We start from the raw sequence: 22,476 nt of genomic DNA on the forward strand, positions 1-22,476 counted from the left end.
GGAAGGGCTGAGCCTGTTTGATGAAGCTTCACTTGTTTTCAAAGCTAAACTCACACATCGTGTTCCCCATTGCTCCCCGTCTCTTAATTTCGCTCTCGCCCTCTGCGCGTGCCCTCCTGACTTGCTCCTTTTAATTCGTTTGCTCTACAAAGCCTTTACGCCAATGCGTTCTGCAGCACGTGCCATAGCCTCACTGTGCTGGTCACCGGGAAGGCCCACTGCTCCCAAGGACCAGTGGCAGCCAAGACACCACAGTGATGGGCGCACTGGGGCTGGCGCTGGGGGCAGACAGGGAGATGACAGCCTGCACCACCTCCCCGCTGCAGCCCCGTGCCTGTTCTCCTCTTGCTCGGCTCTGTGTGTGAGTATTCATGTCTATATTTAATTTTATTTTTCCAGGCAAGGTTTCTTGCAAGCCAAATAGCCTCGGACGTGCCGGAGGGTGTGCGAGAGGCTGGCTGCCAGCGGTTGGGGGCGAAAGGCACAGCGGGAGGCATTGCAAGCAGGCAGGGTGGGTGCTGAGGGTACCTGGATGCTGCGAGGGGGTTGCCCAGGGCTCCGCGAGGCACCGAGTGCTGCCGCCACCAGTGCAGGGGGACCATCACGCTAACGGCCCCGCAGCATCCGTCAGCCCTGGGCTGGGGGATCGGCTTTCTCGCTGCGGGCACCACCATCCGCAGAGCCCAGCACGAGAGGGGGCTGATCCCGTGAGCGAGGAGACGCGGTGCTGCTGCTCACGATGGGTACCGCGACATCCTCGCCTCCCGCACGGGCAGCCCCGCTCCCGGGACGCCTGGGGCGAAGCCTGGCATGGCGGCTCGCAGCCTGCGGGCACATGCTGGTACCTGCCCCTGGGCTGCCCCGCGATGGGGCTTCACATCTTTCTCACCTTGCGGAGGTCAGGAGGCCGGCAAACACGGCTAATTACTGCTTACGCGGGCACATCGGAGCTGCTGCTCGGCCTCCCCAGGGCTTGCAGGGCTGAGCTGGCCAGAGAGAAAGGTGTTAAAGGGAATTGGCTATAAAAACACAACCAGTCATCAGAAGAAGAAAGTCAAACTCCTTTCGGTGCTGTGCGGGGCCTCAGACCCCGTGGAAGGTGCCTTTTCTGAGCCCTTTGCGTCAGCGGGCGAACATGCCTCCGAGGTGAGAGCATCAGGAAGGGGAGAGCCCAAGCGCTAACCAGAGATACAGAACCGGACAGATCAAGAAGTCAAGATTTTGCATTCCAACTATCTATAGGAAATAGGGTTTTTTTATTATTTCAAGTTTTCATAAAAATCCATAATTATTGAAATCAAAGTTACAGAAGAAAGTTCGTAACTTTTTATTGATTTTATTTCTTTTCTCTTTCTTTTTCTTTTTTCCCCCCTGTTGTTTTTCCCTCTTAGAGTTATATCTGACACCAGAGTCCATCAGACAAAGTCCTTACAAACATGGGAGTCCTGAAGACGTCAGCTGAATGTTTTCCTGGTATAAAGAAGAAGAGGAGGAGAAAGAGGTGGTGACGGTGCGGGTGCAGTGGGTTTGGAAAAGGGCGAAGGGTGTGGTGGAAGGAGAGAGGTCGGTATGTTTGTAGCAATGTTTGTTTTTTTAATAATTTTTTATTTGTTCGTTTGTTCTTTTTTTAAAAAAAATTATTATTTGCAAATTGTTGCCTGGTTAAATCATTTTCATGTTGAACTTACGCGGCGCATCGGCAGAGCTGATGCCCGCGTCGGACTTGCGTGGCACGTACTCAATTTCAATGTTGTGCTTGGTGTTGCCTTTCCCCCGGCTCCACAGGAAGAGGAGCACCAGACAGAAGAGCACGACGCCCAGGAAGGAAATGAAGCCCATGGTGGTGGCGATGATGAGAGTCTTGATGTCAAAGGGGAAAGGCACGGTGGCACGCGTGCTGTTGGCATCGCTCTCGTTGGGCTGGTTGGAGATGAACGCGAACGTCTTGTTGGGCTGGTGGGGCCAGTCTGGGGAGTAGCTGCGCACGTGCAGGTGGGCCAGCATGGTGTCGTTGCCACCTGCGTTGCTGGCGATGCATAGGTAGGTGCCGTTGTCCTGGATCTGGGCGTAGCGCACCTCTAGCGTGCCGTCAGGGAAGACAGTGAGCCGCCCATTGGTTTTGGTAGAGATGAGGTGCTTCCGGGGAGAGAGCCACATGATGGTGGGAGGGGGGTCCCCATCTGCCCGACAGACAAAGTGGACCGTGTGGCCTTCATCCACAAAGATCTGCTGAGGTTTGCGGTCCCGTATCCGTGCTCGGCGGCAGGTGAAGTAGTTGGGCAGGAGGACGTCAGGGAAATCTTTGAACTCCTTGCCCTGGACAAACTCAGGGGTGGAGCAGGTGGGCTGCTGCTTGTTGAAGTTCAACCTCCATCGCCGCCGGAAAACCCAGAGCAGCCGACAGTCGCAGGCTAAGGGGTTGTTGTCGAGGATGAGCGTCTCTAGGTTCCCCACCGAGTGGAAGGCTGACTCCTCCAGGGTGGTCAGCAAATTGCCCGACACGTTCAGGATACGCAGGTAATTGAGGCCGCGGAAGGCAAAGGGCTCAACCATGGTGAGCTGACCTCCCACTAGCTGAATCTCCTGCAGCCTGAGCAGGTCATGGAGCATGGAGCCCTCGATGGTGACGATGGGGTTGTAGGACAGATTCAGGAACCGGAGGTAAACCAAGTGCCTCACTGACACGTACGGGATGGACGTCAGGTTGCAGTGGGTGATGGACAAGGAGGTCAGGTTCAGGCCATAGAGGCAGTTGGATGTCATGGTATCCAGGTAGGGCCAGTGTGAGATCTCAAGGACCTTGAGCCTGTATAACCTCTTGAATGAGTAATCCCGGATGGCGTTGATGTTCAGGTGGCGCAGCCGCAGCACGATCAAGCCGTGCAGGTGAGACAGGGCCTCCGTGGGGATGGAGGTCAGGTTGCATTTCTCAAGGGTCAGCTGCTCCAGGCTGTTGAGGCCACTGAAGGCCCGGTGGGAGATGTAGACAAGGTCGTTGTCCCCGACCTCCAAAGACTTCAGGTTGTACAAGTCCTGGAACATGTAATCTAGGAGGATCACAATTTTGTTCTCACTAATGTCTAGCTTGGTAAGGTTGCTGAGTCCGGTAAACACCCCCAAAGGGATCAGCTTGAGTCTGTTACTCCTGAGCCCCAGTGTCCTGAGGTTGAAGAGGTTGTTGAAAGCCCCAGGTTCAATGGCACTGATAATGTTCTCATTTAGCTCCAGCTCCTCCAGGTGAGGGTAGTTGGCAAATTCATCCTGGTTGAGCGTCTTGATGCGGTTCTTGCCCAAGTCCAGCAGCCTGGTCTCAGTCGGGATCCCCTCCGGGACGACCATGAATCGCTTCCGGTGGCACAGCACGGAGCGCTCCTGGGCAGAGCACTCGCAGCGCGGCGGGCAGCCCGTGGCGGAGCCGGACAGGATGGATCCCAGCATCAGGAGGAGAATAGGCTGCCAGCAGGCCAGGATTGGGCTGCGCATACTCGCCTCCCCCGCTATCATCCTATCTCTCACCTGCAGGTAACACGGTGCGGGAGGGGAGAGAAAACAAGAGTGGACGTGAGCGACTGACAGGCACAACCATGGCACAAGGCATCTGCCGCAAGCGTGCTGCTAGGTTTATTGTACCAGCAGAGCTGACATTAACAGTGGGCAAGATCAGACCTCTCTAGGCACTTAACCCCGACATTTCGGTACACACGGCAAACGCGCCCCACCATGGGACACTGTGCTCAGGTTCGTGTGGGGTCTGCATGCTGTGGGGAGGCCCGTGGAGCAGAGAGGACTGCCTGGCCTGGCACAGAGCAGCAGCTCACGCCTTGGCTCAGCCCTCCTAGCTGTTTGTGGAGCTTGGGATCCCCCACCCTTTCCAGGCTCACCTGGGCACTGAGCAAAGGAAGGGACCTGGCTAACAGGGGACCATCCCTGAGCCGCGGGACTGCTGTCCCCCGGCTTCCCCGCTGGTTTGGAGGACTTCAACCCTGCGAGCAGAAGGGGACTGAACGGTCCGTATCGCCCTTTGCCGGCAGGCGGGAGCTGCTGCTCTGGGTTAGTGAATGTGCCGCGCGCTGGGCCACGGGCACAGCAGGGCCCCGCCTCGGCCTCGTTTACCGCTCGCGCCCGGCTCCTGCTGACGCAGGCGGGTTCGGAGGTGCGGTGCGAGGCTGCGGTTAGCCGGTGCCACCCCGATGAGCCCTGTTCCCGTGGCCTCCCGGCGCGCGGGCTGCCCTCGGTGCCCCTGCCTGCGCGAGGGGACGAAAGGCACGGTGCGGGGAGCCGGGTGAGGAGCTCCGCGTTTGCCAGCAGAAATCCAGCCTTCCGGCTAAAGCACTGTCCCCCCCGCCCGCTCCCCAGCTTTGGACTGGGTGATTGCACGTGCGCGGATTTGGGCAAAGAGCCTTGCGGAAGCTGTGTCAGGCAGCCCGCGCGCCCTGGCTTCTTAGGAGAAAAAGAGGAAAGAGCTAAACACATCTATCTACATCCTATTTTAAGCTCTTGAAATTATTCAGTTCCCTGTAGATGGAGCCTGAATCTAAAGGCGGCTCTGCAAATGTGGCGGAGCGGGAGCAGGAGCGGGGAGCGGGCACACCGGGGGCCCTGCGTGGGCTTGGCTGGTAGCAGGGGCCGCGGCTCCTCCTGCGTGCCCGTGCCAGTGCTTGACGGGCTCCTTCTGCCTTTTGTTGCCTGGTTGCACGGCGGGGAAGAGCAGGGGCATCGCCGGAGTCTGAGAGAGGCCCCCCCCCCACCCCCCCGGCTTGGCCATTCCCGCTCAACTCAATGGCACGGGCGGCCGAGCCGCGGGGCCCGGGCGGCGGGCGGGAGCTCGATGAAGTTGTTCACAGCGAGTTACGGCCTGGCGAAGGCCGCTTGTGCCTCCGGACCATAAACAACCCCATCCCAGCGGCCAGCGGACGCGAAAGCGCCTGTCACGGTGCTGCTGTTGCATTTATTTTCTGTGTTGTTTGAGCTGTTACGAGGGATCAAATCATATTAATATTGCATATTAGATGTATAGCTGCGCTGGACTGTGTTTATATCTATTGTAATGTGTGCACTCTGTATTGCTTCCACTAGTGCTATTTATGGCTATCGCTGAATATACCCAATACATTACTTTCACTGGTTCGGTTTATATCCATCATTATATATCCTGTGCATTACTTTCCCTGCTCTAGCACTATTTATGGGTCCAGTACGGATTTTGTGCATTACTTTCATTGCTTCTGTTTATGTTCATCATTTCATATAGATATGTGGCCCAAGTATAACTTTTGTTCCAAAAAAATTATTCAAAAACATTATTTTTTTTGCAAGGCACAAGGATGAAAGAGGAGGTACCAGCCATAAAACATCCACCGCCACCACCTCAGCAACCGCCGGCCTTGGCACCGCGCATGGCCCTGGGGCCTGGCACGGGCTCGGCTGCGAGCCGCGGGCGGCCCCACAGAAACCCTCCAGTGGTTTTCTCCTGGTTCCCCATCCATCTCCAGCGGCCTGTCCCCTGTGCTTCCCCATGGGCTGCCAGGGTCCTGGCGCTGCAGACATGGCAGATGCGAAGGCCGCCTCCTCCTCCTCCTCCTCCTCCTCCTCCTCCTCCTCCTCCTCCTCCTCCTGCCGAGACCCACTTGCAAACGCGCGCCGGCCCCGAGAAGCCTCCCTCGGCCGGTGTTCCTCAGAAACCGACTCCTGCTCCTCCCAGCCGTGCCGAGAAGCCACCAAAGCAAGCAAAACACCGCGTGCAAAACAAAACGCGGTCTGAGGGGCTTCAGCTACATCGGCTCGGGAGCGGGTCCTCAGCCTCCCAGCGTGATGGTCTGTCTGGTGAGGGCTAAATACCCGCGGCGCCCCAGAGCTCGCACGTCTGCAGCCTGGGATGTGAGAGCCCGCGAGACGCGGCGGCCAAGCCTGCGCGCGCAAGCAGCGGCTTTGTGGCCCAAGAGGTAAATGATAAGCAAACACATGATAAATGAACAGCGCAAAATGTGCATGTCATTAAAGCCCAGACAAGCCCACTTGCATGGAATTAAAGTCTAGACACGCCTCACGTGTTATTAGTTCTCAGCTAAATTTAAATCCGTGATAAATACAATCCCTGACAAAAACATCCGTAATCTTAATAGCCAGAGTCACATAAGAGCTTTGAGAGAAAGACAATGAATAAGCTGAAAAATTCAGGGCTAAGATGAGCTTTAAATCACTTCCATTTCCCATCCACCTCTGGGCACTTTGGAGAGGAACAGCTATGCCTCAAGGCGTGGTGGGCGCTAAGAGGCACCTTCCAAAAACGACTGAAATCATGAGCCGCGGTCAACAACCAAGCCCCGGTTTTGGCAGCTCTCACGCATGCCCCCACCATGGCGGGATTCCCCTGGCGTCAGCAAACCATCACAGCCCCCAGCTGCAGATGTCCACGTGTTGGTCCTTCTGCTGCAAGAAGCCACCACGTTTCGGCAGGACACGGGCTTGTCCCTGCCGGCTGGGCCCGACCGGGCTGCGGCAGCGCCCGAGCGGCCTTGGCACCTCCGTTAGGGCAATCTCAGGGCAAGGGCTTGGCGTCCCCGGGCAAGGGAAGCCGGTGGCTGCTCTGGGGCACTCGGAGCCTGCAGGGAGCTGCGAGGTGGCTGAGACGCAGCACCACGGGGGGCTTTGCAACACGCGCCACCTCCCGAATTTGCTCCAAAGGAGGCCATGAAACCTGCCCGACACTTGATCGCCCAAGCGCCTCCAGGTGCCCCAGCGTGTGCTGCCCGTCAGGATCAGGCCGGGTGGCTGAGTTACCCACGCTGGGCACCGGGACGGAGTGACGTGGCCCTAACGTGGCTCTCATTTGTCACGTTAAAAAAAAAAGAATCGATAAGAAAGGAGCTGCTGCTGGATTTACTGATGTTAGACAAAGATCACAGTGTGAACCAAAGAAAAACTCATGCCCACAGACGTGGCATTGAGTGCCCCTCCGTGCGGGGCCCCAGGCGCAGCCCCCTCCCAGGCAGGCAGCCCAAGTCCGTCAGCACGGAGCAGAGCACAGCAGAGGGGAGCGCCTGGCCGCACTGCCGCCGTGCCGCATCCCGCAGGACCTGCTGGGTGTCCCCGGCTGGGCGCAGAGCCGCGGCAGGGAGGCTGCTGGTCTACAGCCTGCAAACGCACCCCGAGCGCTGCCTGCCCCGGGGTGTGAGCACAGCCCTGCTCCCAGCCAAGCCGGCCCGGCCCCGGCCCCGGCGGGTGCCCGGCTGGGCACGTGGGCTTGCTGCGCAGACAGCGAGCGCTCAGCAGCTTCTGCCGGCCAACAGCAAGCAAACAGCAAAATCCCTGCGTCAGCTAATAACCCCCCACCTGGCATTCATAAATTACAGCGCAGGCGACGGTCAGCCTCGGACCAGATGCTTTTGAGAGCCTCTATGATGACGACGGGCAATTTAGGGTGAAGCCAGCCAAATCCCTGGGGCCCCGCAGTGCTCTGGCGGCTCAGCCGGGCCTGTCGGGGAGCACGGCAGCGGCCCCGGCCCCGCGGGAGCAGCCCTGGCGCGTGTCCCCAGCCCCGTCCTGTGGCGGGTCCCCAGCGCCCCGGCCACGGAGCTGCCCCGGGCCCACCACCAGCCCCGGCATTGCACGCTATTCGGAGTCAGTGCGCTCGTCTCCTCCCAGCTGCTCCGGCTAAATCAAATTTTATTGAACTTGACTACATTTTAGAGATAAAGACTCCAGGTTTACAAATAAATATTTAACAACCTTTCCTGCTGCTAAAAGAGTTGCTTATCCAGACCCCGGGCTCTGCACTAAGTGTTCCTGTAGCTATCTGCAAAGCAGCAAAACAAAGGCAGCAGCTTTAATTTGCCAGACACGTTCGTGCCTATTTCCTCCGCTCTCCATCATTCCCTCCACGGCCAACGTGCATTTGTGGGCCCTGGTTCTTTGTCTCTCTCTCTCTCTCTCTCTCTCTCTCTCTCTCTCTCTCTCTCATTCTCTCATTCTCTCCCTTCCCGACTTCCTCCTCCTCCTTTCCCACGCACTCGCCAAAGCCCAGAAGGCAGCACAGGCTCCCCGGGGCGCACGGGGGGCAGCTGGGCACAAGGGGCCGGGGCACAGAGCACGGAGGAAGCCCGGTCCCTCGTGGCGGCCCGGCCCTTCCCCGCTCCCTCGGCCCCGCTCGTGCACCCCAGGCAGGGGCAGCGCCGGCCCGATCCTGCTCCAAGCACTGCTGGTTGAGGCAGAGGTGGTCAGAAGTTTCCTTTGCCTCGGGGCTCCTCTTTTGTCCTTCAACTCTTGCTGCCGCTGTTATTGCTGCATAGCTCTTCCCTGCACTGTGCTGCTTCGTGCAGGAGAGAAGGAACCAAAATGCGAGATGCTGCATGAGCCCTGCGCACGCCGCGGGCTTGCTGCAGGGAATAACGACTGGACAGCCGGCAGCACAGCGCTGCCCCACGGCTCGACTGGCAGCCAGAGCCGCGGGGTTTGGGCACCCCTTGGCTTAGTGACACCGAGCGGCTGCCTTGCTCCCTACGGCGCTGGTTCACCCCTTCCCGTCGCTCTGTGTTTCAGGCTGTCGGGGCCCTTTGGTTTGGGCAGCAGCTGCCCTGGTCCCATGGGAGCCTCTTGACAGCTCATGGAAATCCACCATCTTCCATAGGGCCTTTGTTAACAGCTGGGCTGCTAACGGAGGGCATGAAACCTGGTGGCTGCAGTGCAAAGGGTTGGTCTTTCTTGGGGGCCTTGTGCTGGCCTGGTCTCCTTGGCTTGAAACCCTCCAGATGCAGCATTTTGGGGAGGTGGAGGAGGCTGAGAAGGGTGGAGAAAATGGTTAGCAGCTCAAACGGTTCCTCGAGGAGCCAGCGCCAGCCACAAGCAGTTGGGGGTCATGGGGTCCCCTTCATCCATGCGCTTGCACAATTATGCAGCGGGGAAATTTTGCTCCGGCTGCTGAAGTATCTGCTTTCAGCTGCTGCGAGGCGGGAGCCTGGACTGGGGGTGCCGCAACCCGATCTGCTGTGGCAGGTGCTCCGCGGCTGGAGAAGAGCCCTGGGCTGTGTCTAAGCCACAAATCTCCTCCCGGCACCCACAGAGCCCAGCTGGCACCAGGTACCCCGCTGTTCTCGCCCCGCGGCGGCACCGCCGTGCGCACACGACCTCCTCGTGGCCCGGGCTCTGCCACGCCAAATGCTGTGCCCCACCGTGCCACGCTGGTTAAGTCGGGGACGCATCGAGCCAAGTGACGCAGGAGAGCAGAGTAAAAGGGGAGGGAAGGCGGCGTGGAGCAGGGCACTGAGGTGGGCTGCGGGACCAGCAAGTTGGAAGAGAGGCTTTGGGGTGGCCGTCCGCCGGTTTAGCTCCGGGCTGCTCCCTATTCAGGACCCCAGCTGCGAATCTGTTCCCCTCGATGAAGGGATGGATGTGACCAGTGGGGAGATAAGCAACGATGGCCCAGAGCCAACCCTGGGAGAGGTCTGCAGCCCCAGAGGGCAGGCGGCGAGTCCTAGGTCGGGGAGGTGGGGGGGAGACCTCGGCCGTCTCTGCGGGCTGCTGAAGCTCAGAGCTTTTTGCTGAGGCCGCTTCTCGCTGTGCTAGCGCTGCTCGCCCTCCACACACCTTTGCTCCCTCATTTTTAAAGGCTTTTTGCTCTCTTTCTGGCCGCGGATGCTTCAGTGACCCATCAGCAATGAAAACATCCTGACAAGTGATCAATAAGTAATTGCAAAGGCAGCTGTGGGTGCCTCAGGTGTAAAGCCCTGAGCTAGCAAGAGATAAATGAGACTGTGAGGGCGCAGAGCACCGTGGAGCCGGCGCGGAGCCAGCCCCGCTCCCCTACACGTCGGCCGGGGGGCCCGGGACGCGGGCTGGCCCCCACTGCCCAGGCGGGTGTCATTTGTCGGTCCGACGTTTTCCATGTCTGGCAAGTGGGAAGAGGCTGGGAGTTTTTCTGCTGGCAGACAAAGAGCAGGAGAGCTCGGTGCGCCAGGGGAACATCTCCCAAGGGTTGGCCTAGAGGCTCCATCAGTTGAGCCATCTCAGACAAGGTCAGTGGGAGACCAGGAGGAGGACGTCTTCTTGGGACGGGCTGGAAAGGACATGGACCAGCTAGTCGAGTGGGGTTTTCTCCTCCTTTTTTTTTTTCCTCCAGCACATCTCCTCCCTCCTGGGACTGGGTCACCCGGACATTTTGGTGGGCACCCGAGCGATGAGAGAGCGCTGTGGAGAAGAGGCATGGCTGCACCCAGGCTTCAGCACACCATGAGGGTCTCTGTAAATGTTTCTCTCCCCAGTCTGCAGCTGTGCAAGAAGGACTGGAAAAAACCTCAGCCTTCTCTAAGGGCTATGGAAACATTTGCACCGAGGTGAAGGAAAGGTCTGTCAAAAGAGTGTCTTCTGGGAGTGCTGCCAGGGTCAAGATGACATTGCAGAGGCATACCCCGCGCTCGGCCCGCCGTGCCCGCAGCCAGCCAGGCGGCTCGGGGTGAGGCCTCTCCCGAGGCAGCGCTGCAAACGTCCCTGCCGGGAGCGTGGGGCGGCTGCCGCTGCCGGAGCCCAGTCCATGGTCCCGCTCCTGCGGACGCTGGAGAGAACTGCCGCCTTGTCCTGGCCCAGGGTGCCGACGGCCTTGCAGGACCGGGGTGCTGGCACCGTGCTGAGGCCGCCGGGCCGGGCGCTGCCGCGGGCCGGGCACAGTGCAGCTGGCTCAGCCCGCTATCGCGTTTCTGCTGAATCAGCCGGAGCGCGGCAATACGGCGCGCGCCAGGTCCCGCTTCTATGTCAGCGGCAGGACAACACCTGATCCAGCACTGAGGTGGCGGCTGCAAAGTCACCCCGCTGCCAGCACGCTGCCTCCAAAGCAGGTGCGGCTGGCATTGCTGTGCAGCGTAACCCGGCAGGGGGGCCGTGGGGGGGCTGCCCTCCTCCCAAGCTCTCCGCCGCCGCCAAAGCATTTCTGACACCGCCACGTCCCCTGAAGCAGCACCAGGCTGGGGCGGCCGCCAGCCCTCCAGCGGCTCTGGGACGTGAGTCCCAGGACAGCCCCAGTCTCAGCCACCGCATCGCCCCGCTTGCTGCCGGCTCACCACGGCTGAGACCCTGGCATCCTCCGTCTCTGGCAGGACGGCGTGATGTTGCTTGCAAACACCATGCAACCACCAAACTCGCGCTCAATTTAAGGTTAGGCTGTACCGACGGTGCCCCTTCCGCTCCCACGCCAGGCTCCCTGAACACCCCGCCAAGCAGCGCAAGCCCTGCTAGCGCTGGAAAGCACACGGGCTCATCCGGAGTGCTGCATCTTCCGGAGACCCACCTCCGGGATAACAGCGGGAGGCCCTCAGACACCATAAACTCAGCAGCTTCGCTGGCTCCAGGGAAACCTGCTGATTTACCTCCGCTTAGGACCGGCCCGGATATTTTTATACCGCTACCTAAAATAGGCAGCCTCAAAAGCCTTTGCACAGCGGCAGCCCCACAGCCGCAGGGCAGCCCGGCCAAGCTGGCTTTGGGCTAACGCCCCGGCGGTGCCAGCACGGCCCCGGCTGCCGAGGGTGCGGGAGGCACTGCCAGCCCTGCGCATGCCGAGGCAGCGCCCTGCCTGCGCTGGCCGTGCCACCGGCATTGGGGCGGACCAGGCCTGCCAGCCACTCCGCTGTGTCCTCAGGTGCTGCCGGAGACGAAGGGCTCCAGTGCTCTCCATCCATCTCCTCTCAGGACTCTCCCCCGCCGGCCAGATCTCCATCTCTCTCCCCAGTATTATTAAGTTTAGTTCACGTAATAACAAAAATACTGCCGCAGGAATTTGCAGAAAGAGAGAAGCAGAGAAAAAAAGGAGGCAGAAGAAAGCGTGAGTGATGGAGACTGCGGGGGGGAGAGATCCCTCTTCCCGGCCTGGCTCTCTTTGTGCCGGTTTTACATGTATAATCCTTTTTTCTTTCCCCCTTTCTCGCTTGTTTGATTTTTGCATTATTTATGGCTTGTCTTCAGGGCCTGTATTTGTTGTTATTGTTTCATTCAACAATAAAATAGATTAGATAAAAACAAACTGCACTAAGCCCTGGCTAAGCCTGCCTGTCCTTCAGCCGGCGGCACCCGAAGCGCCGGGCAGCGCGGGGACGAGTGGCCGTGCCGGGCTGTGCCGGGGTGCGCGGGCTCATGCCGCCACCGCCAAAGTCCTTCGCCACCCCAAAGCTCTTGTGCGGGGAGGCAGCGCTTGATTTTTTTTTTGAATTCCTGTCTTTTTTTAGGGCATTTCCAGGAAATCCGAGTTAGCAATTTTGCCTGGAGCACGGCTCTGCCGACGGCTCCGGTGCCGGCAGCCCCCACTTTCTCGCCCACCCGCCAGCCGGCGAGCGCCCCGGCCGAGGCCGAGGAGGCAGAGCCTCCGCGAGTGCCCGGGCTCCGCGAGGCGCCTCCCGGATGGCTCCGGGGCCTGAACGAGTTGGTTCCCACTTCACACGCAACGTCTCCAGTCTAAACAACGAGCTGAAAGAACAGAGCACGTCAAAATATTTCTGCTTCGCCCTCCCATGAGAATTCCCCATTGGAGCCCAAGCCAGTTAAGGTGCTGGTTACAAAATTAACCGTAATTACAGGACAGATATCTGATGGTTTGCATTCTGATGAAGAAACAGAATGGAAATTAAAAAAATATGTATCTACATATATCTATATATCTCTATATGGGTCCCACCAGGATAACGAAGAGCGAGGCCGGCGAGGCCGGAAGGCGGCGGCGCCAGCGGAGGCCGGGAAAGGGCTGGTGCGGGGAGCAAGGGGACGCGCGGCGCGGAGACGGGCCGGTGCCGTAGCAGGCAGCGTGCCTGGGGCGCCCGGGCAGCCCCAAAGGGAGCAGCGGAGGCGGAGGCCGAGGCCGCGGGAAGCGTGGGGGCCGCTCACGGCAGCGCCCGGCTGAGGCAGCGCGTGCACTGGGAAAGGCTGTGCCCCCTCTCTGCCGGGCAGCGGCAGGATCCCATCCTGCCCGTGCACTGAGCCCGCGCCTGGCCATGCTCCCCGCAGCGGGGTGAGGCAACCGCCCCCCCCCCCCCCCCCATCCTCGCTCGTCCTTCGCCTCCTCCCGTTCCTGCCCGATTTCAGGCAGTACTGAGACTTCATCTTCAATGCTCCAGCAACGAGCTTCCCCCATCCCTGCACTTGAGGCCCCCATAATATAAAGGTAGAGCAAAGCCTAAGCAAAGAAGTGTCCCAGTTTTACCGCCTCTGGGAGCCAGAGAGCGGACGGGGAGAGCCTGTTTTCCATGCCCAAGCTGTGCTCTGATGTTAAGGCGGAAATTTCTGAGCGTGAATCTTCTCCGGAAAGCCATGGCCAAGGTAGCGACCCCCCCCCCCCCCCCACCGAAGCCTTGGAAAGCCCCAGCCTGTACCAACGCGTCTTAGTGCCACTGCTGTGCCAAACCCAGGGAGAGGGTGAGACTCAGCTGAGCACCCCTGCACGAGACCAAACGTGCTGCTGCCCAGCCCGGTCTAAGAGCCTTTGGGCTGTTTGGATGGGTTTTGGGGCTGTGGGCAGGAGGTGGTGGAGGCTCAGGCGACAGCAGGGCCAGCAAGACGAAAGAGGGTGGCCTGGCTCACCCAGGAGCCTGTCGAGACTTCTGCTGGGTGCCAGAGCGCAGCGGTCCCGGGAGGTGGGAACGAACTGTCCCTTGAGCCTGGGCCATTCCCCCCCCAGCCTCGGACTCCCAGAAGCGCCCACCGTGAGCCGGGTCCTGCACCAGCCCTGCCTCTGCCCGGCGCCTCCCTGAGCCAGCTGGCACGACCTGTGCCTCGTCCCGCTGCTCTGTGCTGCGTGATGGATGAGGCTCCGTGCTCCCCGCCCGCGCTAAAGAGGCGGCAGGGCCCTCTGTGGCATTTATTAGCATTTATTCAATTGCCCAGGTCAAGGCAACAATTAGCACTGCCTGCTCAGCCACCGCCACCTTTGTGCGAGCTGTCTTTCTCCTCGCTCGCCGTGCCGAGGGGGGAGCGAGGGGAGCAGAGGACACCTGGAGCCTGGCTGGTGGAGATAACGGGGCTCATCCAGCATCCCTGCCCCTGGGGCCGAGCCGGACCGGCTGCGGCGCAGCAGGGGGGCTGAGCGGGCCGAGGGGCACAGAGGGGTGACGCTGCCCTCCCTGCTGGCAGCCAGCCCCGGCATGCCCCGGGCTCCCGGCACGGGCGGACCCCCGCGGACGGCTGTGCGAGGGGCCCAGGAAGAGGCGGCCAGGTTCAGGCCCAGGGCAAAGGCCTCGGAGGCTGCAAAATGACCCCGCTGCAATGTGGGACATGCAGACGCCCCGGGTGCAGGCCCAGGGCACCGGCACCGCGTGCCCGGCTGAACTACGTGAGCTGGCAGCAGCCCTCCTGCAGCGCAAGGGGCGAGCAGGAGCCCTCCGCGAGCCACCAGCCTGGGATTATTCACCTTTTGCTTTCTCCTGCCCTGGCCTCAAACCACGTCGCCTGCTCGTTCTCAGCCTTGGAGCAGAACGGGTCCTGTCTGCCCCGGCTCACCGCTGAGGCAGGCGCTGCTGCTTCGCCCCGGCGCTCCTGGACGTCGGTCGAATTCCCAGCCCGGCGGCAAGGGCGGGTGCAGGGAGGGACCAAGCCACGCGCTCAGGCTGAGCAGTGCGACCGGCTCCCCGCTGCCCTGTCTCTGTGCCCCCCAGCCCTCCCCGGCGCCCTGGCCCACCACGTCCCCCCAGCCCCCATCTGCTCCCGGGGAGCCCTACGGGAGACCACGCGGTGAGAAGGGGTCCCTGCTCTGAGCAGGGATGGCTCCTCCAGGCCTTAGCAAGAAAAAGGCCCAGCAGAGGTGGGGGGAACCCCACGTGTGCAGGGATGCGGGGGGGGGGGGGGCTGCAGAGCCAGACAGCCAGCAAAACTGGGTGCTGGGAAGGCACCGCACACCCAGGCTCGCGGGGACCACGGACGTGAGGCCAAGGCATGGGAATCCCTCTCCGAGCAGCCATTCCCCTCTGCAAGCTCCAATTTTTCCTCCCCCAGATGGAGGGCGGGGAGGAAATAGACTTGGAATAAAATTGAGGCCGTGGCCTTCAGTTGCATTTCTCCCTTTGTTTTTCTTGGGTTGTTTGATTTGAGTTAAGCATTTACAGCCCTCCTCTCTCTCCTCCCGGCCTTCCCCGCTACCTGACGAGCTACTCTGGCTCTTTTCCCACCAAAAGCCATTCCTGCTCATGCCAGAATAAGCCCTGCTCCCTTTGCTTCTCGGGATTTAGCCGCCAAGGGAGGAGACGTGCTGGCTTGGTGCATTCGATGTGCTCAAGAGCCAGGTAAACGCGCTCGCGCCACAGAGAGGGGAGCGCTGCCTTTCGACAGTTTGGAGAGCTCGACCATCAAAGCACTTCAATTCGGAAAAACGGTCGGTTCGCGGGGCTGCCCTGCGCCCCGGCTCAGCTGCTGCCGGCGACCTCGGGCATCTGCCCCGACCTGCTCCCGCGGGCCCCCAGCACGGCCGTGGCTTTGCCTGTTTGGGCTGCTTCAGAAGGCGGCTGTGTGAGCACCAAAACGCCCTGTGATGCCGTCTGCCTCCCGCCGGTGCCCTGGCCCCCGTCCCGCTCAGGAGCCGTGCGCGGAGCGCCGCGGCAGCACGGACGGGGCAGATCATGCAAACCCTGAGGCCAGATGCTAATTTTAATCACAAGCTGAAGAAGATGAAGTTAACGCTGCCTTCGCACCTGGGTCCCTGCAGGCAGACTTGTCTCCAAAGCCCACGCTCAGTGAGGTGCCGGCCAGCGGGTCGGGCCGGGTCCCAGCCCGCGGGGGGCCGCAGCCAGCAGGCCGGGCAGCTCCGGGCACCGTGTGCCAGCTCTCCCTGGCGGGACGGGCCACTGGCCGCGGCTGGCTTGCCGCGATGGCAAGGCGAGCTGGGAAGCAAGAGATCCCCAGTCCTCACCACCAGGACCCACCGGCGCAGGCACGGGCCATGCGGCAATGGCCCGGGCATCACCGCGGTGGCCCGGCAGCCAAAGGGGGTTGAGCAGCAGGATGCAGGGGCCTCTCTTGGGGCCACAAGCCTGGAGCACCTCAGAAATTCCCCTTTTCTCCCTGTCTCGGAGAGAAGCTGGCCCCATTGCCATGCCAGAAGTCGAGGAGCATTTCCTGAGGGAGACTGGATGGGCTGAGCCCTGTCACGCTGGTGAGACCTGCTCCGCCTGACCATGCTTCCCCCACACTCCCAGCTCCCCTCTGCAGCTGGGTGGGAGAAATGGGGAACGGGGGGGCTGGGGCTCCCCAGCTTCCTTCCTCCACCACATCTGCTGTCCTTGCAGCCGTGGGGCAGGCGCGAGGGAAGGGCAGGCTGGAGAGGTGGAGCGCAGGGGAAGGTGCCCTGCCCTGGAGCAGCTCTGTCCCACTGCTCGGTGCCCCTCTCAGCTGAGGGCCCAGCAGACTCGGCGGTCTCCTGCGTGCCCGGGGCCGGTTCATGTCCGGAGGCAGGGCAGGCCCTCCGAGGAGACATGCTCACTCTCCACCTGGCTGAGGAGCCCCAGAGGCTCGGCCAGGCACAGCCTCCGCTCCAGGATGCCCTGACAGCAACTCAAAGCAGGCAACGGCAAACCCGGGCTCTTTGCTCCCACACGCTCGCTGCCTCCAGCATTAATGGTCTCGTCTCATCCTCTCCCTGCTCAGCCCGGACGCTCACGCCTCCCTGTGAACCTTCCCTCCTGCACACAGCGCTCGAACCACAGACCATCCACAGCCCAGCCAGGGCACTCTCGCCGGGGGGGATGTACGCGGACACCAAACTCACGTTAGCCTGCACCACGTACGGAGGTTCAACCTGAGCCGACGGCTTAGACAACGGGCACCCTCAGTGCTGACCACGATGCAGCCACCAGCCCGTGCCCAGGCCACCTCCCCAAGGCAAGCGGAGGCAGGCGGGCCCAGCGGTTCCCAGCCTGGCAGCTCCCGCGTCGACGTCTGCAGGAGGTGACACGGGAAAGCCCGTTCCCATTCATGCTACTGCAGTCTCCACACCTGAAGTCTCGCCAAAGCAGTGGTGGAGTTGCACTTTCCACCTGGACATTTTGGAGAACTCCCCACCGCAAACACGTGGTCCCCAGGCTCATGGCGGTGGGGCCTAGCCCCCGACGCGGACACGGGTGTCACCCCTGGAGTTGTCACAGCAACCCCCATCCAACAACCGCTCAGCTCAAACAGGCCCGTCACTGTCCGGTGACAAGCGCGCAGACAAGGCAGCACCTGCCGGGGCGTATTAATCCTCATCGAGCCACAAAGAGTTCAGTTGCGCTTTGTAATTCAGCGACTGTAATTACACTATAATTACACTATAATTGTGGCATTATTATAAAGTGATTTATCAGTCCCTGAAATTAAAGCTCAAGTTACTGCATTTTATACCTGTTACATACATCAGGCAGCATAAACTTCAGCATCATTACAGTGAATGTATTAAGGAGGAAACTAAAGGAATAATAAGTCATTCAGTCATGCTGTTAACCTTCCAGTGATATGAAACAGTGGTAATTAGAGGTATCGCGGAGTAATTACGTTATAGGTGCAGAATAACTACAGCACGTTACAGTATTACAGAAGTATAACCATTAGTTTTGTAATTAATCCCTCCACTCGTCTTCCACAAAAAGGCTCGGAAAACCTGACGCTTCCCCGAGCTGTGTAAACTCGGCTCCTCTCTCGCCTCCAGCACGGAGGCGCTGCCGGCCGGGCCCCGCGGCGCCTGGCAGGGCTCCAGCGCGGGCGGCCGCTGCTGGGGAAGGGGCTCGGACACAGGTTCGGGCCGTGATGCCGGGGCGGGATCGCCGCTCCTGGGTGGGCCGGGGGCTGGGGCGGGCCGCCCTTGGCGGCGCTGGCACCCTTGCGGCAGGACCCTCGCAGCCCCTCGGGCGGCTGGGGCGGCTGGCGGCAGCGCCGTGCTGCTGCTCGGCACCGTCGTCCCCGTCACACGTGAAGGTCAGGTCGGGGCTGCTGCGCGCGGCAGAGCGCGGAGGCGAGGGTTAAGCCTGGCGGCAGGACTGGGATGGGGATGCGAAGGGGATATCCTCGTTTCAGAGCAGGGCTCCGGTGGGTGGTGCGGAGGAAGGGGAGCTGCAGGGAGGAGGGAAAGGGAGCAGGGATGCTGTGGAGCAGGGATGCTCCGGCGGCTCCCCCAGCCCGTCTGCCCTGCGCTTCCCCAGCACCTTCCCTTTGCACGCTGGGACCCCGGAGAACCGTGCGTGCCGGGAGGCGAGCAGGCGGCTATCACCCAGGGCTGCCCCACGCCGCAGGCCAGGTGGGCAGGGTCGCTTGCCGGGGAGGACCGGGCATGGCAGCCGCTTCGGCAGTAGCCGGGCTGGCGGGAGACGCGGGGAGAGGCAGCAGAGCCTCAGCTTTGTGAAGCAGCACACACCTACTGCACGCAGAGCTGCTCACACTCGTGCCCACACTCACACTCGCCCTCCCGCTCCCCTCCCTCCTGGTGCAAATCACTCCAGCGGCACCAACGCTCCCATTCGTTCCTGGATGCTGCAAGCTCGGGCGTTTGCAGCCAACTGTGCCTCTACCTTTTGTCTGGGCTATTTATACCTTCGAGTCGCAAGGTGAAAAATCCAATAGCCTGAACACGGTATCAGAAAGCAACAAGCAACACCACTGCCCGGGAGAGCTTCCCAACGCCCTGCTGACGGCCGGCTCCCCGCCTGGCATCCCGGCCATCCTTCCTGCCCGGCAAAGCCCCGCTACCGCTAACCCCTTCTTTCTCTGCCAGACACAGAGGGCTGAGCCCTTGCTGGGCAGCCAGACTCCCCTCAGCATCCCCTCACCTCTTCCCCTCCTAGTCTCCTTTCTTGCTACCGTGGCTGGGGGCTGAGCCCAGGTGGAGCAACCCTTCAGTGCACCCAGAGCTGCCCCCGGGCTCAGCGCCCTGTGGCTGGGGAATTGCCCCGGCCGGCAGCAGCTCCTCGTAGCCCTGACCCACCTACCTCCAGGCTGGGGGGCCGGTGATGGGGGGATCAGTCCCCGCCACCTCGAAAAAATTAACCCCCATGGCTCCTGCCTCAGCTGGGCATTCAGTGGTGAGGGCTGGCGAGCGCTGCCTGTCTGTGTTTAACCCTTCCCGTCCCTGCCTCGGAGCTAGGCACACTGAGAAGGAGGGTTGAGTCCCCCTCACACATTAACCCTTGCTGGTCTGCTAGGCAGCCCGCCTGGTCCGCCTGGTCCTCAGCACGCCGGGGCGGCAGCGCTGTCCCAGCCATACCCCACCTGAATGTGTAATCTGTTCCAGGCCAGCTAACTCATCCGCTGAGCTACGCGGGGAGGAGGAGGAGGAGGAGGAGGAGGAGGGCTCCCACATCAAGATGCAGCTCTGCACTCGGCTTGGCTCAGCACCGCCGAGCCCAAGCCCCTCCGCGGGGCCAGTCAGCCACGGGTGGTCGGCACCCAGGCCCCTGCGCCCAGCGAGCCCAGCGCCCTGCCTGGCCGGGGGCTGCCGTCCCCGGAGGGCCTCCCTGGGCAGGGGCTGCCTGGCCAGCTGATGTGCGGGGAAAGGCGGGGGAGAGGGGCGCAGGGCAGGAGAGAGCAGGCGTCCAGGCAAGGCAGGGCGGAGGAGGCAGCTCAGGGCTGCGAGGACGGAGGGGTCCGGGACACACGTCCCCCCGCTGCTGCCCACACCCCCGCGGTGGGCAGCCCGGCCGGGAGTGCCTGGCCCCGCTGCCCCTTCCCTTGCCTTCCCTTCCCTTGCCACCCGGCCCAGGCGGTGCCAGCGCCGCTCCCTGGTGACCCGGACCCAGCCCGCGGCCGGGCACTGTGCACACCTTGCACCCGCGGAGCAGCGCGCCCACACGCACACGCACGCACACACACACATGCACACACACACACGCGCACACACATGCACACACACACATGCACACACACACACGCGCACACGCACGCACACACACACATGCACACGCGCACACACACACGCGCACACACATGCACACACACGCACACGCACACACACACATGCACACGCACACACATGCACACACGCACGCACCACCCAGCGCACTCTCCCCGCTGCATGCACAAAGTTCCCAGCCCGAGGCTCCCGGCACCGGCTCGGATCCAGCCCCTGGCTCTCAGGCATCGGGTCGGATCCAGTCCGAGGCTCTCGGGCACCGGCGCAGGTCCAGCCCGGCGCTCCCGGGCACAGGATCGGATCCAGCCCGAGGCTCCTGCCATCGGGTCGGATCCAACTCGAGACTCCCGGGCACTGGGTCGGATCCAGCCCGGCGCTCCCGGGCACGGGATCGGATCCAGCCCGAGGCTCCTGGCACCGGGTCGGGTCCAGCCCGGCGCTCCCGGCAGCGGCGCGGATCCAGCCCGAGGCTCCCGGCAGCGGCGCGGGTCCAGCCCCGGGGCTCGCCGTGCCGCTGGGCTGCTGAGACGGAGCAGCGTCCCCGCACCGCCGGCAACGCCAGCCCCAGCCTCCCCCCGCGCCCGCCCCCCCGCTCCGGCATCTCCTTCTCGCTTACCTGCATCTCATTCTCGCCGGCGATCTCCTTCGGTCAGAAATGGCATCTCCCCCGGCCCCCACCCCCTCCGCCAAAATCTCCACCTGCAGTAACGCAGCTCCCCCTCTCCGCAGCGACGGCGCGAGAGGCGGCGGCGCTCCCGGCTTGCGGCTCCGAGCCGCCCCCAGCCCCGCGCCGCGGCGCCCGGGCAGGGACGGGCAGGGCGGCTCCGGGGCCGCCTAGGGACGCGCCGCTCCGCCGGCGGCCGGCTGCCTCCCCTGAGCGCCCGCCGGGCGGCGGCGGCCGGCGGCGGCGGCGCTGCGGGGGGGCGGCGGCGGCATGGCCCCGCCGGGCGGCTGGCACGGCCCGGGCGCCGCTCGCCCGCTCCGCTCCGCTGCGCTGCGCTCGGTCCGGCTCGGCTCGGCTCGGCGCGGCTCGGCTCGGCGCGGCTCGGCGCGGCTCGGCTGCCGCCGGCCGGCGTGCTGCGGCGGGGCCGGGCTGCGAGGCGCCAGCCGCGCCGGCCCCCGCCTCCCCTCCGGGAGGAGCCGGCGGCGGGCGCGGGGCGGCGCGCGGAGCGGCGCGGGGCCGGGAGCCGCGGCGAGTCCCCTCCTCCCGCCGCCGCCTCCCCGCGCCGCCAGCGCGCCCAGCGCCGGGGGCGGCGGCGGCTCCCGCTGCGCCCGGGAGCAGCGCCCGGGCCGCGCAGGGGCCGCGGCTCCCCCCGCCCGGCGGGCGCTGCCTTCGCCAGGCCCGGCGAGGGCGAGGTCGCGGTCTGACACGGCCCGGCCCGGGGCGATGCAGCCGCCGGGGCGCGGGGAGCCGGGCCGCCCCTTCCTCCCCTCCCTCCTTCCTTCACCGCGGGCGAGGGCAGGAGGCAGCGCTGCTGCCTGTGCCCGGCAGGAATCCCCGAGCCCAAAGCCGAGGGGTCGTTATCGCCGCTACACGGATGAGGGTGCTGTGACACCGGCAGACTGAGTGACTGCCCCGACAGCAGGCTGCAAACCGGTCAGCTCTGGGGACACTTGCCGGTGTCCCCTGGGCCATGGGGAGCCCCTAGCTTTGCAGACAGGGGGGTCACGGCCAGACCCCCACCTCTCCGCTGACAATTCATGATCCCGTTGCTCACGGAAGATGAACTAGGCAGTGAGAAGTGCTGTCTCTGGCCCTGGCTTCAGAGCCAAACCAAACCCGAACCTGCTGAGGGAAGCTGCCGGGCCATCCTCGAGATCTCAGAGCGGTCAGTGCTACGCCGGGTCCCCTTCCTTCGCCCCCCGCCTGCCCCAGGCACACGCGGAAAAGGGCTGCAGAGGGAGGGAGGCGACTGCAAGGATTGATTGAGACCTCGCCGTCTCAAAGGCATCAGCGGCTCAGCGCACGCTGAGCTGGTAGCATCTCATTCAGGACTAAGTGCCCGACTTTCGGAGCTCTGCCCCCTTCTTCACCCCCCGCTCATAATGGACACCGATTTATCGAGCAGCATTAGCAGATTTGCCCGGTGCTGGCTCTTCCATCGGAGGCTCTAGCAGTAATGGACACAAACTTTGCTTCTAATGTGCACTTTCTCCTGCTGTTTCCTCCCAGCAGGGCTCTTCTGGGACCCTTCCTGTTCTATCTGCTTCCTTCCAGCAGTCCCCCGCCCCGTGGTCGGCCGCGGGCCAAGCAGGGCCGGAGGCGGCCGTGTTCGGAGCCAGCAGCAGGGCTCCGCGCTGGCACAGGCGGAGCCGGAGCCCGTTCGGAAGTCCCTTTGCTAAGTCCTGCGAGCCTTCCTTTGGACGGCTCTTTCAGCCTGTGGGAGCTTTCGATGAAGATGATGGCTTGGCCTCCATCCAGGAGCCGTTAAACCAACCCGAGGGGTGGGGATTCCCAAGCAGAAAACCACTCTGGACAGGTTTCCCTCCCTCCTGCAGAAGCGGAGCAGAAGACCTGCCCTGGGCTGCAGGCAGGGTGTCCTGAGCCCCGAGGTGGACCGGGCGCGAACCCCCCCACCCCCCCCGGGCAGCAGCAGCCTCCCTGCGCTCTCGGCCAGGTCGAGGAGCTAATCTTCCTCCTC

At 62.7% G+C, this 22,476-nt stretch overlaps 1 protein-coding gene and 1 long non-coding RNA gene across 2 annotated transcripts in view; one reads left to right on the top strand and one right to left on the bottom strand.

Moving 5' to 3' along the window:
• LOC112988767 (uncharacterized) overlaps window positions 1-5,128 on the top strand; it is a 132,959-nt gene extending 127,831 nt beyond the window's left edge. The window contains exon 8 of the long non-coding RNA XR_003260615.2: window positions 153-5,128. This is a non-coding gene — a long non-coding RNA (uncharacterized LOC112988767). The remainder of the gene's footprint in view (window positions 1-152) is intronic.
• LINGO1 (leucine rich repeat and Ig domain containing 1) lies at window positions 1,238-20,940 on the bottom strand. The gene is made up of 2 exons (XM_064517577.1): window positions 20,451-20,940; window positions 1,238-3,516 (listed from the first exon to the last, which is right to left on the bottom strand). Exons 1-2 carry the CDS (start codon window positions 20,454-20,456, stop codon window positions 1,663-1,665), a joined length of 1,860 nt encoding a protein of 619 aa, XP_064373647.1. The 5' UTR covers window positions 20,457-20,940; the 3' UTR covers window positions 1,238-1,662.
• Between the last annotated feature and the right edge of the window lie 1,536 nt (window positions 20,941-22,476).

Source organism: Dromaius novaehollandiae, chromosome 10 (genome assembly GCF_036370855.1).
Source record: "Dromaius novaehollandiae isolate bDroNov1 chromosome 10, bDroNov1.hap1, whole genome shotgun sequence".
NCBI classification, from domain to species: Eukaryota; Metazoa; Chordata; class Aves; order Casuariiformes; family Dromaiidae; genus Dromaius; species Dromaius novaehollandiae.